At 35.4% G+C, this 12,579-nt stretch overlaps 1 protein-coding gene across 4 annotated transcripts in view; it reads left to right on the top strand.

Moving 5' to 3' along the window:
• SCAMP1 (secretory carrier membrane protein 1) overlaps positions 1–12,579 on the top strand; it is a 113,016-nt gene that overhangs the window by 47,426 nt on the left and 53,011 nt on the right. For all 4 annotated transcript variants that reach the window (XM_054715132.1, XM_008161968.3, XM_054715133.1 and 1 more), the window contains 2 exons: positions 3,747–3,848; positions 7,614–7,731. In XM_054715132.1, coding sequence (XP_054571107.1) covers positions 3,747–3,848; positions 7,614–7,731 — 220 coding nt within the window. The remainder of the gene's footprint in view (positions 1–3,746; positions 3,849–7,613; positions 7,732–12,579) is intronic.

The following is a 12,579-nucleotide window of genomic DNA, read 5'->3' as shown; positions in this document are numbered from 1 at the left end:
TTATTATTTTGTCAAGCACCTTTTTGGACTATTGTTTTAAGAAATAAACATTGGGAAATGCTGATTTAGATGCTAGCACTGTTTGAGTCCATATATTCAGTTGTTTATCAACTCATTTTTATTTGAATAAATTAATTTATGAATAATGAATCTCTTTCAACTCTCATGAATGAGAGGTAGCATTACTGAGAAATAGGCATGTACCAGTATTGTGCAGATGATATATTAGGGAAATTAAAGGTCACATTCAATTTTATAACTTTTTTTCCATTTCAACATAAAATTTCTTTGATTAACTAGAATGTTTACCATCCCCACCTCACACACACAAAATATGGAATTAGAAACCCAGATATGTAAACAGATGGGGTTGGGGGGACAGAAAGAAAAGAGAGAAGATTGAGAATTTGGAGATAAAAGGTGTCACTCAACAGAAAACTAAATTGGTTAGAAATAAAATGCAGGGGAAAATAGATGGGAGGAGAGGAAATGAGGAAAGAACCTTTGGGTATTTATTGAAATATGGGAGTTTGGTTGTCAAGGAATGCGGCAAGGGACCCCCGTAGATGTGGGTTGGAGAGAAATTAAAAGGAACTATTTACTTTTTGCACGATGTAGGAAGAGAGTTCTTTTCCTTGTTATCTAAGCCTGGCTCACAAGGTTTACCAATTTTTAATTTTTTGACATCTGGCCTCTGCCTGCCTACTTTTGTCATGTTACCAGTATAACCGTAATAATACTGGTGGGTGGCAATGGGCTGTATCAATTTGAAATTGTAAAAGTGACCTGAGACTAGAGACTTTGGATTTTAAACCTCTATGACTAATATAGCCAAACAGACTATTAAAAACCAGTTTTTGCCCTGTCCGGTGTTGTTAAGTGGTTAGAGTGGCCCTCAGACCACAGGGTCACAGGTTTGATTCCCAGTCAGGGTCATGTATCTGGGTTGTGGGTTTGATCCCTGGCCCCTGTCAGTGCATGAGTGGGAGGCAACCAGTTGATGTGTCTCTCTTACATCTAGGTTTTTCTCTCTCCCTCCCATTTACCCCTTCCACTCTCTAAAAAATCAGTGGATAAAGGTCCTCAAGTGACAAAACAAACAAAAAGCCAGTCTTTTGCCATTTGTTACTTGAAGTCACTCACTTCCTTTTGTTCTCTTTCTTTGCCAGTTGTAGACTAGATTTTTAGCTTTTATTTCAAGCCTTTAGAGTATATCACAAATATGCTAATTATCTGGGTTTCTCTATTTGGAGCAGAACTGAGAGGAAAAATTTTTATGGTGAAAGTTGAAATTAGAATATTTGAAATCATTAATATACACCTTCTCAGTGTGTAACTTTGGGATTTTCTTCACCCAGATTGCCAAGTGTTTGTGAGTCAAAGTCTCTTTGGAAGTACTTAGTAAAGTTTGTTAAACATTTATTCATCACAGATTTCTTCCTTAAATATGAAACTCAAACCAGATACATTGGATATGATTATTTATATTAAATATAGGATTTCTAAAGAGATTTTACTTATTCATGTAGGTGCTTTACTAGTATTTGAGATTGGTTTTGATAGAGATTTCTGCCTTTGAGAAAGGGCAGTCGGGATATTCAAGGGTTTTGTATTGTATTTTAAGAATGATGATTGAGAAATGAAACAAACGTCTGAACATACTATGTAAGTCCATAGATAATGGGTAAGTAAACTTTTTAGGCCAGGCATATATATATTTTTTAGTCCTCACCTGAGGATATTTTTCTTTCTTTTTTTAAAAATATATTTTTATTGATTTCAGAGAGAGAAAGGGAAAGGGAGAGAGAGATTGAAATATCAATGATGAGAGAGAATCATTGATTGGCTGCCTCCTGCACACCCCCTACTGGGGATCTAGCCCGTTCATGCCCTTGACCGGAATCGAACCCGGGACCCTTTAGTCCGCAGGCCGATGCTCTATCCATTGAGCCAAATCGGATAGGGCAATATTTTTCCATTGATTTTTAGAGAGAGAGAGAGGGAAAGACCAAGAGAAACATCACGTGAGAGAAACACAGTAATTGGTTGCCTCCTGCACACACCCCGACCAGGGCCCAGGCTGGGGAGGAGTCTGCAACCGAAGTATGTGCCCTTGACTGGATTCAAACCTGGGACCCTTCAGTCCACAGGCCAATGCTCTATTCACTGAGCCAAACCAGCTAGGGCTACATGTGATTTTAAAAGGTAAGTTTATTAGGTATCAGAATTAAACTTGGAGTTGCCATTTTGTCATTTATATGTGTCTTTTTAAAAAAATATATATTTTTATTGATTTTAGAAAAGGAGGAGAGAGAGATAGAAACATTAATGTTGAGAGAGAATCATTGATCGGCTGTCTCTTGAACACTCCTTACTGGGGATCAAGCCCAAAACCCGGGCATGTGCCCTGATCAGGAATCAAACTGTGACCTCCTGGTTCATAGGTGGATGCTCAACCAGTGAGCCACACTGTCTGGGCTCATTTATATGTTTTTAAAAGATTATAACTATTTTTAATTTTATGCTTCCCCAAATCACTAAGCATTATGTAAATACTTTAAAATATTTATTAGGTAATTATTAATGAGGCAGTGTGTTGTTGAAGAAGTATAACTATTGGAAACATACTGAGAAAAGGTTAGAATTCTGGCTTCTCCACTTAAAAATTGTGTGCTCCTAGGAAATTGCAATAAAAACTCTCAGTGCCTCAGTTTGTTGAGTGTAAATTGGTGATAGTATTTGCTGAGTTGATAAGAGATTAGAGATAATGTATGCACCATTTTTGGCTTTGTGGGTGGTCAACAGTTCACCAAAGACATATCGATGACAAAAAGCACATGAAATAGTGCTCAGCAACATTAGGTATTAGGAAAATGCAAATTGAAATCAGATGAGATATCACTATATACCTGTTAGCATGGCTAAAATGTAAAGGACTGCATACCAAGTGTATATGTGGAGGAACTGGAACACTTATACACTGCTGTTGGGAATATAAAATGAAATAAATGCTTCATTAAACAGTTCGGCAGTTTCTTAAAATGTTAAACATAAACTCCCCAGGTGTTCCAGAAACAACCTAAATGACTATCAGTGAGTGAATGAATAAAATTGGTCTATCTATACAATGCACTGCTACATAACATTGAAAAGGAAGGGACTTTTAACACATGCAACACGAGTGAATCTCCAAATAATTGTGCTGAGTGAAAGAGGCAGACAAGAAAAAAATATATAGTTTATGATCCCATTTATATAAAACTCTAAAATATGAAAGCTATACTGACAGAAAACAGTGGGTGGGGTAGAGAGGGAGGGACTACATGCACAAGGAAACGGGATAAGTTTATGATTTTTATTGGAGAAGGTTCATGGGTATATACATATGTCAAACCATTGAACTCTACATTAAAATAGTTGCAGTTTATTGTATGTTAATTATAATTCAGTGAAACTAGTAAAAAAAAGGAAAACTACATTTTTTTGTTAAGATGTTTTGTGGTACAGTTGGAAATTGACAAAGTGAGGTTGCAGTAATAAAAACAATATCATCTAGTATTTGGATAAAGGTTTCACATAAATTATGTTATTGTAATTTCAAGCCTCAGGTAGTTGCCGCTGGTATATTTAAAAATATTTTATTTTTTAACATTGAGTGTCAGTCTGCATGTGAATGTAAAGGTATTAAGAAAAATGACATTTTCTCCTTCTTTCTCTCCCTCCCCCTCCCCACCTTTTTAAAAAAGGAGTGACAGTTCATTCAGATTCTTTGTATTCTTCTTCGTCTATATTTGTCAGTTTGCCGTACATGTACTACAGGCTGCAGGATTTCACAACTGGGGCAACTGGTAAGTCATTTTATTACTCTAGTTAATCTGTTCATCATGTATCTTTATGTAATTTTTGGCTTCCTAAAAATAGTTAACAGAGCAAAGCCACATTAGCAAAAGGAAATAAATAAAAGTAAAAATTGCATTTTTTTTAGTATTTTCTAAGGCATAGCCTTTTGAAAAACCATTCTATTTGAAAATTATGTTCCCATTTTTAAAAATGACACATTATATCTAGTTTAAATAAAATGTGTATATCATGGGCACTAAGAGGAAATTTTGTAAAAAGGAGACTGAGGAGTGATCAGATAGGAAGGCCAAGGATAGTAGAAGGGAGAGAAAAGAAATTCAAGGGTTTTAAGGAAAAGGGACCTATTATGTGTAAAGGACTATTTTAGGTATACAAACATGTTTTCATATACATACACATGCGCATGTACACACGTCTTTGAAGAGTGGAATCACTGCATACACATACATAATATTACATATATATTTTTTCTTTTTTATTGAATTTATTAGGGTGACATTGGTTAGTAAAATTATATAGGTTTCAGGTGTATAATTCTATAATACATCATCTGTATATTGTATTGTGTGTTCACCACCCCAAGTCAAGTCTCTTTCCATCACCATTTATCTCCCTTATACTGACTCTTCTACCTCCCCCACCCCCCTTCCCTCTGGTAATCCCCATACTGTTGTCTTTGTGTCTATGAGTTTTCTTCTTCTTGTTGTTTTGTTCTTAATCTCTTTACCTTTTTCCACCCAGTCCCACAACCCTCCTCCCCTCTTACAGCTGTCAGTCTGTTTTCTTATCTGTAAGTCTGTTTCGATTTTGTTTTTTAGTTTATTTTGCTGATTAGATTCTACATATGAGTGAAATCATATGGTACTTGTCTTTCTCTGACTGGCTTATTTCACTTAGCATAACACTCTTCAGGTCTATTCATGCTGTCACACAAGGTAAGATTTCCTTCCTTTTTTTTTTTTTTTTAATAGCCAAGTAGTATTCCATTGTATAAATGGGCCACAGCTTTTTATCCACTCATCTACTGATGGACACTTCATCTGCTTCCAAATCTGTACATATATTTTTAATAATATAATCATTCTCCATATGACAAAAGGTCACTCATTAGGAGATCCTCAGAAATGGACACTATTTGGACCCAGGCTAGGAGGTAATAGCAGATTTATATCTCTCTTCATACACTCTGGAGCAAACACTCCTTGAATGAAACAACAGGTGGAAAAGAGCATATCTCTAAAATTATCCTTCACTCTCTTCTTTCTTTTATAACTTGAGTTACATGCAGTTGAATTCTTTAAAATATATATACATATATATATACATATACATATATATATATATTGATTTCAGAGAGGGAGAAGGAGAGATAGAAACATCAATAAGAGAGAATCATTGATAGGCTGCCTCCTGCACACCCCCTACTGGGGATTGAGCCCACAACCCGGGCATGTGCCCTGACTGAGATTCCATCTGATACCCCTAGATTCATAGGTTGACATTCAACCACTGAGCCATACTGGCCTGGCACAATTGAATTTTTATAAGCTAAGAGCATATACTTGGCAAATTTACTGCAGTGTACATAAACTAAAATGATCATGTAACTAGAGTGTATTGAGGACTTACATTTAGTATGCTTACTGAATCAGAGTAGTGACTGGCAATCAGATAGCTTTCGGTAGCTTTGCAGATCTAATGCAGATAATATATTGGTATTTTAAGTAGGTTCTAGGAAAAAGTAGCATTCATTATCTTTTATTTTTTTTTAAGATTTAAAAAAATGTTTTTATTGATTTCAGAGAGGAATGGAGGGGGAGAGAGAGATAGAAACATCAATGATGAGAGAGAATCATCACCCAGCTGCCTCCTGCATGCCCCTTATTGGTGATCAAGCCCACAACCTAGGCATATGCCCTGACTAGCCCACAACCTAGGCATATGCCCTGAATAGGAATCGAACAGTGACCTCCTGGTTCATGGGTCGATGCTCAACCACTGAGCCACATAGGCCAGTGCATTCATTATCATTTTAAATAGTGCTTAGTCTTTGGCATTTGAGGAAATGGAAATGTTTTAAATATTTAATTAAAAAATACTGCTCATGTTAAAAGCACAAGTTTTTTTTTTTTATTATGAAATTGAAATAATATCTTACTCTTTTTCACAAACTTCAAAAAAGTGTTAAAATTGAGCACAACAGCATGTGTAGTAATGAAATAGCACAGGAGTCTGCAAGTGAGTATGCATATAGGATGACCTGTTTTATAATGGATCTCATGTAATTCATTAGATTTAAACTATTTGAGTTAATTGTAGATTCACATACAGTTATAAAAAAAAAAAATTCAGAGAGATCCCAAGTACTCTTTCCCTAGTTTCTCCAGTGGTAATATCTTGGTCAAACTATGGTATAATATCAAAACCAGGATCTTGACATTGATGAAGGCAGGATAGAGAACACTTCCATCCCCAAAGGATCCCTCATGCTGCCCTTTTATAGCCAAATTCACTTTCCTCCTGCTCCGATTTCCTCCTTAATGCCAGCAATCACTAATTTGTCATTTCTGTTATTTTGTCATTTCAAGAATTATATAAATTATGTAATTACTAGTAAATAAATGGAATTATACAGTATGTAACTTTTGGCTTTTTTTCCCTCAGCATCATTCTTGGGTGGTTCATTCAGGTTGTTGTGTGTATTTATTCCTGAGCAGTATTTCATGGTATGGATGTACCACAGTTTGTTTAACTAGAGTTGAAGGACTCTAGAGTTCTAGTATTTGGACTATTATGAATAAAGTCACTATAAACATTTGTGAACATAAATTTTTATTTCTCTGTGATAAATATCCAAGATTGTAATTGTTGGTTCATATGGAAGTTGCATATTTAGTGTTTTTTAAGAAACTGACAGTTTTCCAGAATGGCTGTACCAGTTTACATTCCCAAAAACTATGTGTGAGTGAGTCAGCCTCCACTTCTTCACCAGCATTTGGTATTGTCACTGATTTTATTTTACTCATCCCGATAGGTGTGTAGTGATATCTAATTGAGGTTTTAATTTGATTTCTCTCTCTCCCCCCTTTCCTTCCTCTCTGAAATCAATAAAAACATTTTTTTAAATCTTAATAAAAATAAAAGATAATGAATGCTACTTTTTCCTAGAACCTAATAACTCATGATGTTGAACATCATTTCATGTGCATATTTGTGATCTTTGTATCCTATTTGTGAAATGTTTCTTCATGTCTTTTGCCCATTTTCCTATCAATTTTTTTTTTTTTTTTTTTTTTACTGTTGAGGTTTGAAAGTTTTTTATATATTCTGGATGCTAACCCTTTGTTGGATATATGGTTTGCAAATATTTTCTTCCATAATTAAGCAGAATTTAAAATGAACTTTAAAAGAAAGTAATAATGAACTCCTAGGCTTAAAAAATATAAAATCTGGTGGTATACACTTAAGGCTGGAGTTTGATGCCTGGGTTTGAATTCATACTATGCCATTTAGCTGTATGACCTTGGGCAGATACTGAATAGCTCAGTGACTCAGTTCCTCACCTGTAAAATAGAGATTAAAAACAGCATTATCTTATAGGATTGTTGTGAGAATTAAATGAGTTAACTTGTATAAAGAACAAGGACATTGCTTGGCTCATAAGAGCTGAATATATGTTAGTTGTTAATGTTATTTTTTAAATGTGCATTGATTTATTTGCCTGATTATACTTTCTTTTTGTTACTTGATAGTGGTTGGATTTCATCGCTTACTGGTCTCAACAAAAGTATTCCTGTTGGAATCATGATGATAATCATAGCAGCACTTTTCACAGCATCAGCAGTCATCTCACTAGTTATGTTCAAAAAGGTAAATGAAATTTTATGTCTGCAAATTTTTATAGTGAAACTCATTTTCCTATTTTGCTCTTATTGTAACCTCAAGCCATTTTTTTGTTCTTTTTGTGCAAGTTTTATCTCTGAGGATTACTTTTTACAATTAATAGTTATGCATAGATATATTTTTGAAAATTGCATCACATTTTTAACTTCCTATAAAAAGGAAATATTTTAAAATCCTTTTAACTGAAGGCTTTTTGCATTAACTGAAAGTCAACCTTATTTTTAAAATTTGGATTATTTAAAAATATTCTGATTTCTTTTTTGAATATTAAATATATTAGCCTGATTAATGAAGTGTGATGTTTGCATTTTATTTGTATTTAAAATGTAAAGACACTAAATTATTTATCTAAGGTGTAAAGTGAGCTGGTAACAGGTTCAGGCTGGGTTATGACTAGTGACTGCCCAGTTATCTACACTTCTTCCTATTGAATTCCTATGGCTGTTTTCACAGCCTTAAAAAAAAAAAAAAATCATTACATAGTGTAGGAGAGAAATCTGTGTTTTTATTTGTTTATATAAGGTTTAACCCTTTGCACTCGCTTGCTTTTTTCTCGAATCCTTTATTCTAATGCTAACCAAGTCGAGTCACACTCGACATCCGAGTGCAAAAGGTTAATGGTGTTTTATGATGCATTACAGAAATGTTTTCTATTCTACATGTGTTCAAACTTGATATAGAAACCCTTGGAATAATACCTGTGTTTTAAAATGGTAGACTTTTGATAGGTCTCACTCTGAAGAAATAAGTCTATACAACATTTTACTTTATTTTTTAATGACCAGTTAATTGAGATTTGTACAAGGAGTGTTTAGAAATAATTGTACCTTATATTTAAGAATACTCTGCACTTTTGAAATATTTTACTTGTACATTTGCCTTTTGTCCTTCTCAAAACTGGCTGAAGGCTAGACTATTTTTTTCTGTCCAAATTTTGCTATTCATTTTCCCTTATTAAAGCGTTTATTTTCTGAACTACACACACATAGTATTGAAACTCAGCTTTCTAAAGCTACTGAATCCTGAAGTCTTTTTGCATTCTTCCTCCTCCTTGAAGCCTTCTGTGCTATATAGGTGGCTCCTCTTCCTCAGTCTTCATAATTGTGTTCTGATTCTTCTGCCTCTGAGCCTATTCTTTCTCTTTCATTTATTTCTTTGTCCAGTTCATTGGTAAAAGTCTTCTTAAATCAGTCACCTCACTGCTTTTTGTGCTGTAAAATCTTTTTTCATGGGAATTTCAACCTCCCTACATTGTTTCCCTTTCTTCTCTGCCTGGATGACCTAGAATGTTGGAGTTGGGAGGCATAATGCTTTGTATAAACATTTAGTTGCATACTCAGGTGACTGTTTACATCACCAGTTGATTGGCATCTTCGTCTCACAGTAATGCATCATAAACTCATAATTTTCTTTTCAGAACTAGCTCTTCTTCTGGAAGTTCTGATTAATATTCAAGAAACATTTATTAAGACTACATATTGTGTTCTGTCCAGTGTGGCTCAGTTGGTTGGAGCGTCATCCGTTCTATTCCCAGTCAGAGCACATACCTAGGTTGTGGGTTTGACTCCCATTGGGGTGCATATGGGAGGCAACCGATGGATGTCTCTATCGATCGATCGATCTATCTATCTATCTATCTATCTATCGAATCAATGGACATGTCCTTGGGTGAGGATTACAAAAACAAACAAGCAAAACAAAAGACTACATATTGTATGATTCCCTTTATATGAAATATACAAAATAGACAAACCTATAGAAACAGAAAGTAAATTCATTAGTGGTTGTCTATGGCTGAGGGTAGGGTGAAGAATGACTGTTAATGGCTATGGGATTTCTTTTGTGTGTGATGAAAATGTTCTGAAATTAAGTTATAAAGAGGATATATTCACAACACTATTAATATACTAAAAACCACTTTAAAAAGCTAAATTCTATACAAATTTTATCTCAATGAAGCTTTTTTTTTAAAAAAAGGAGTATTTATTAACTACTTGCTATAAATAAGGTGATACTAAGTACTTTCTCAGATGGTTCTGTTTAACATTTGTGTCAGCACTTTGAATACTTCTGTCAGTGCTTCCATTACTTTATAATCACTTTCCTAGATATTTTTTTTTTTACTATCTTTCTGTCCTTTTCTTCCTTTCCATTTCCAACCTCAGCTAATCCAGAATTTTTTTACCAGTCACACCCTGCTCCCACTTTCTTCAGTCCATTTGGTATATAGTTACTATGTTAATCTAAAAAAAGACCTCCAAACAAACCTAGCACTGAAGAGTTTTGAAGTGGACATGGGGTGAGAAATGGAATTGTGGTGAATGTGGGAGGTAGGACTAGTCCTTTTCACAGCTCCTGGATCCAGACTTTCTACTACAGTCAAACTGTACTATGTATTCAGTTTCTTAAAAATACATCCTACACCTTTCTTTGCCCCCGTTCTTGTTCATGCTATGCTTCTTAACTTTCAGGTTGCTTCATCTCTACTAGTGTTCTTTCAAGCACTTGCTCAAATCTTCCTGCCTCTTCTACAGAATCTTTCTTAGGGATTATGTCATCCTCTGTTTTATTGGGGAACTTGCTGTCTATATTACACATTGGGATCTGGGCCTAAGCCACTTTATGTATCTTATAGTGTACATTTTCTGGGTACACAGCTTGTTAAATTCCTCCATGATGAATATATCTTGTTGCATTGGAATTAAATGAGGAGAGCTTTGGAACCACACAACTCAGGTCAAAATTCTGGCATCTTCACATACAGTTGTATGAACTGAGACATGCTTCTGTAACCGCTCAGGTTCATTGTCTTCACCCATACTCTAAGCTCCATGGCAGCGGGACCTAGTCTGTGTGCTTTCAGGCTGTATTCCTCACATTTAGAACAGTGACTGGCAGTGATTGGCGTGTGATAGGTATATATATATATATATATATATATATATATATATATATATATATTGAATGAATAAAGGAATGGGAATAACTGTTATTTTTATAGGGTTGGTGTGAGGATTAAATGAAATAATGTAAATTGCATAGCAAAGGGCCTCAATTAAAATTAATATTCTTTTCTGATCTTTTGACCTCTTTATCATGTTATATTCAGGGTCTGGTCTGATGTGTAGTTTTGTTGAGTAGGTGCCTGTATCAGTCAGTGTTCCATCAGAGAAACAGAACAGAATAAAGCTATTTATTGAGATGAATTGGCTTATGTGGTTGTGGGGGTTGGTCAGATCAGTCTGAAACCCACAGATGGGCGGTCAGGAAGGGTTGTAAGCTCAAGCAGAAACTGAAGCTCTAGTCCACAGGTGGGGGTTTTTTCTTTTTCAGAAAAACCTCAGTTCTGTTCATAAGGCGTTTTAACTAATTAGATCAGGCCCACCCAGATCATTCAGGATATTCTCTTTTTTTCAGAGTGAACTGATTATAGATGATAATCATATATGCAAAACACCTTCACAGTAACATCTAGATTAGTGTTTGTTTGGTAACTGGAGAGTATAGTCTGACCATTATAATATCTCTTTGGACAATTCCTTTATTATTCCAAATATATCATAGGAGATGCTTTCCAAAACTAGAAATATAATAAATTTAGAGTACAGTAGAAGGTTTTGTGGTATGTTGCAGGTTCCATTCATTTGTTAAACAACCATTGAAGAGTATGTGTTAATGTGCCATAAGCTCAAGCTCACATTTTGGTGTGGAAGAGAAACGAATGAATGGGTATCACGATCCAGTGATTCAGTGGCCATTATGTGGCCAAGTATAGGGAGCACACAGGAGGGACATCTAACTAAGTTTTGGAGATCTCTTTTAGTAGTGAAGTCTTTTTGTATTGCCTTGGGTGAGAGAGATCATGATGAACAGGAGTTACCTAAGTAAAGGATTAAGCAGGAAGGAGAGGATAAGTAGGTACCAGGTAGCAGGGATACCATTTTCATATCTAGTTGCAGGGAATAGCATGGCATATTCAGGGAATTCAAAGTAGCTGAGAATGGATGGGAAATAAGCTTGGTGCTTGAGTCCTGCAAGGAGAAAGTGAGCTGTTGGTGGTAGAGGAGAGGTAAAGATGAGGCTAAACACATCATAAGTGTACTTATATTCTGTAGGTCTTGTAAATTAGGAAACCTTGTTAAGAAATTTGGATCTTGCCCTAGCCGATTTGGCTTGGTGGATAGAGCGTTGGCCTGCAGACTGAAGGGTCCCAGGTTCTATTCCGGTCAAGGGCACATGCCTGGGTTGTGGGCTCGATCCCCAGTGGGGGGTGTGCAGGAGGAAGCCAATCAATGATCTCTCTCATCATTGATGTTTCTATCTCTCTCCTCCTCCCTTCCTCTCTGAAATCAATAAAAAAATAAAAAATAAAAAAGTAATAAAAAAGAAAAAGAAATTTGGATCTTCTCCAAAGAGTAGTGGTGAGCTATAGAAGAGGTTCAAAGAGGAGAATAGTTGAATTGATATGATTTGAGCTTTAGAAAAACTATTCAGAAATAGATTTGGGATATGTGGGGCACCGATGTGGTACTTGGAGAAATTAAGACTTGGAGACAAGCTAGGAAGCTGGTTACTACTAGGAAGTAATGATAGTAGCCTAAACTAAGACAGTGGCAGTAAAGTAACCATAGCATGGGGGAAATGAGCAGGTAGTGATTGATTTGACTTGGGCCTGGAAGTGGGGGATGAGGGAAGACTCAAGGATGACACCCAGTCTTTTAGATGGTGGGTCATTCAGGAAGAGAGCATCAAGATGTTTTCAACTTTACACACGGAGAGTTTAAAATTCTAGAGGGGCCTTAAAGTATAATTACT

This window comes from Eptesicus fuscus, chromosome 4 (assembly GCF_027574615.1).
Source record: "Eptesicus fuscus isolate TK198812 chromosome 4, DD_ASM_mEF_20220401, whole genome shotgun sequence".
Classification (NCBI taxonomy): domain Eukaryota; kingdom Metazoa; phylum Chordata; class Mammalia; order Chiroptera; family Vespertilionidae; genus Eptesicus; species Eptesicus fuscus.
This window is presented reverse-complemented; position numbering and strand designations above follow the sequence as displayed.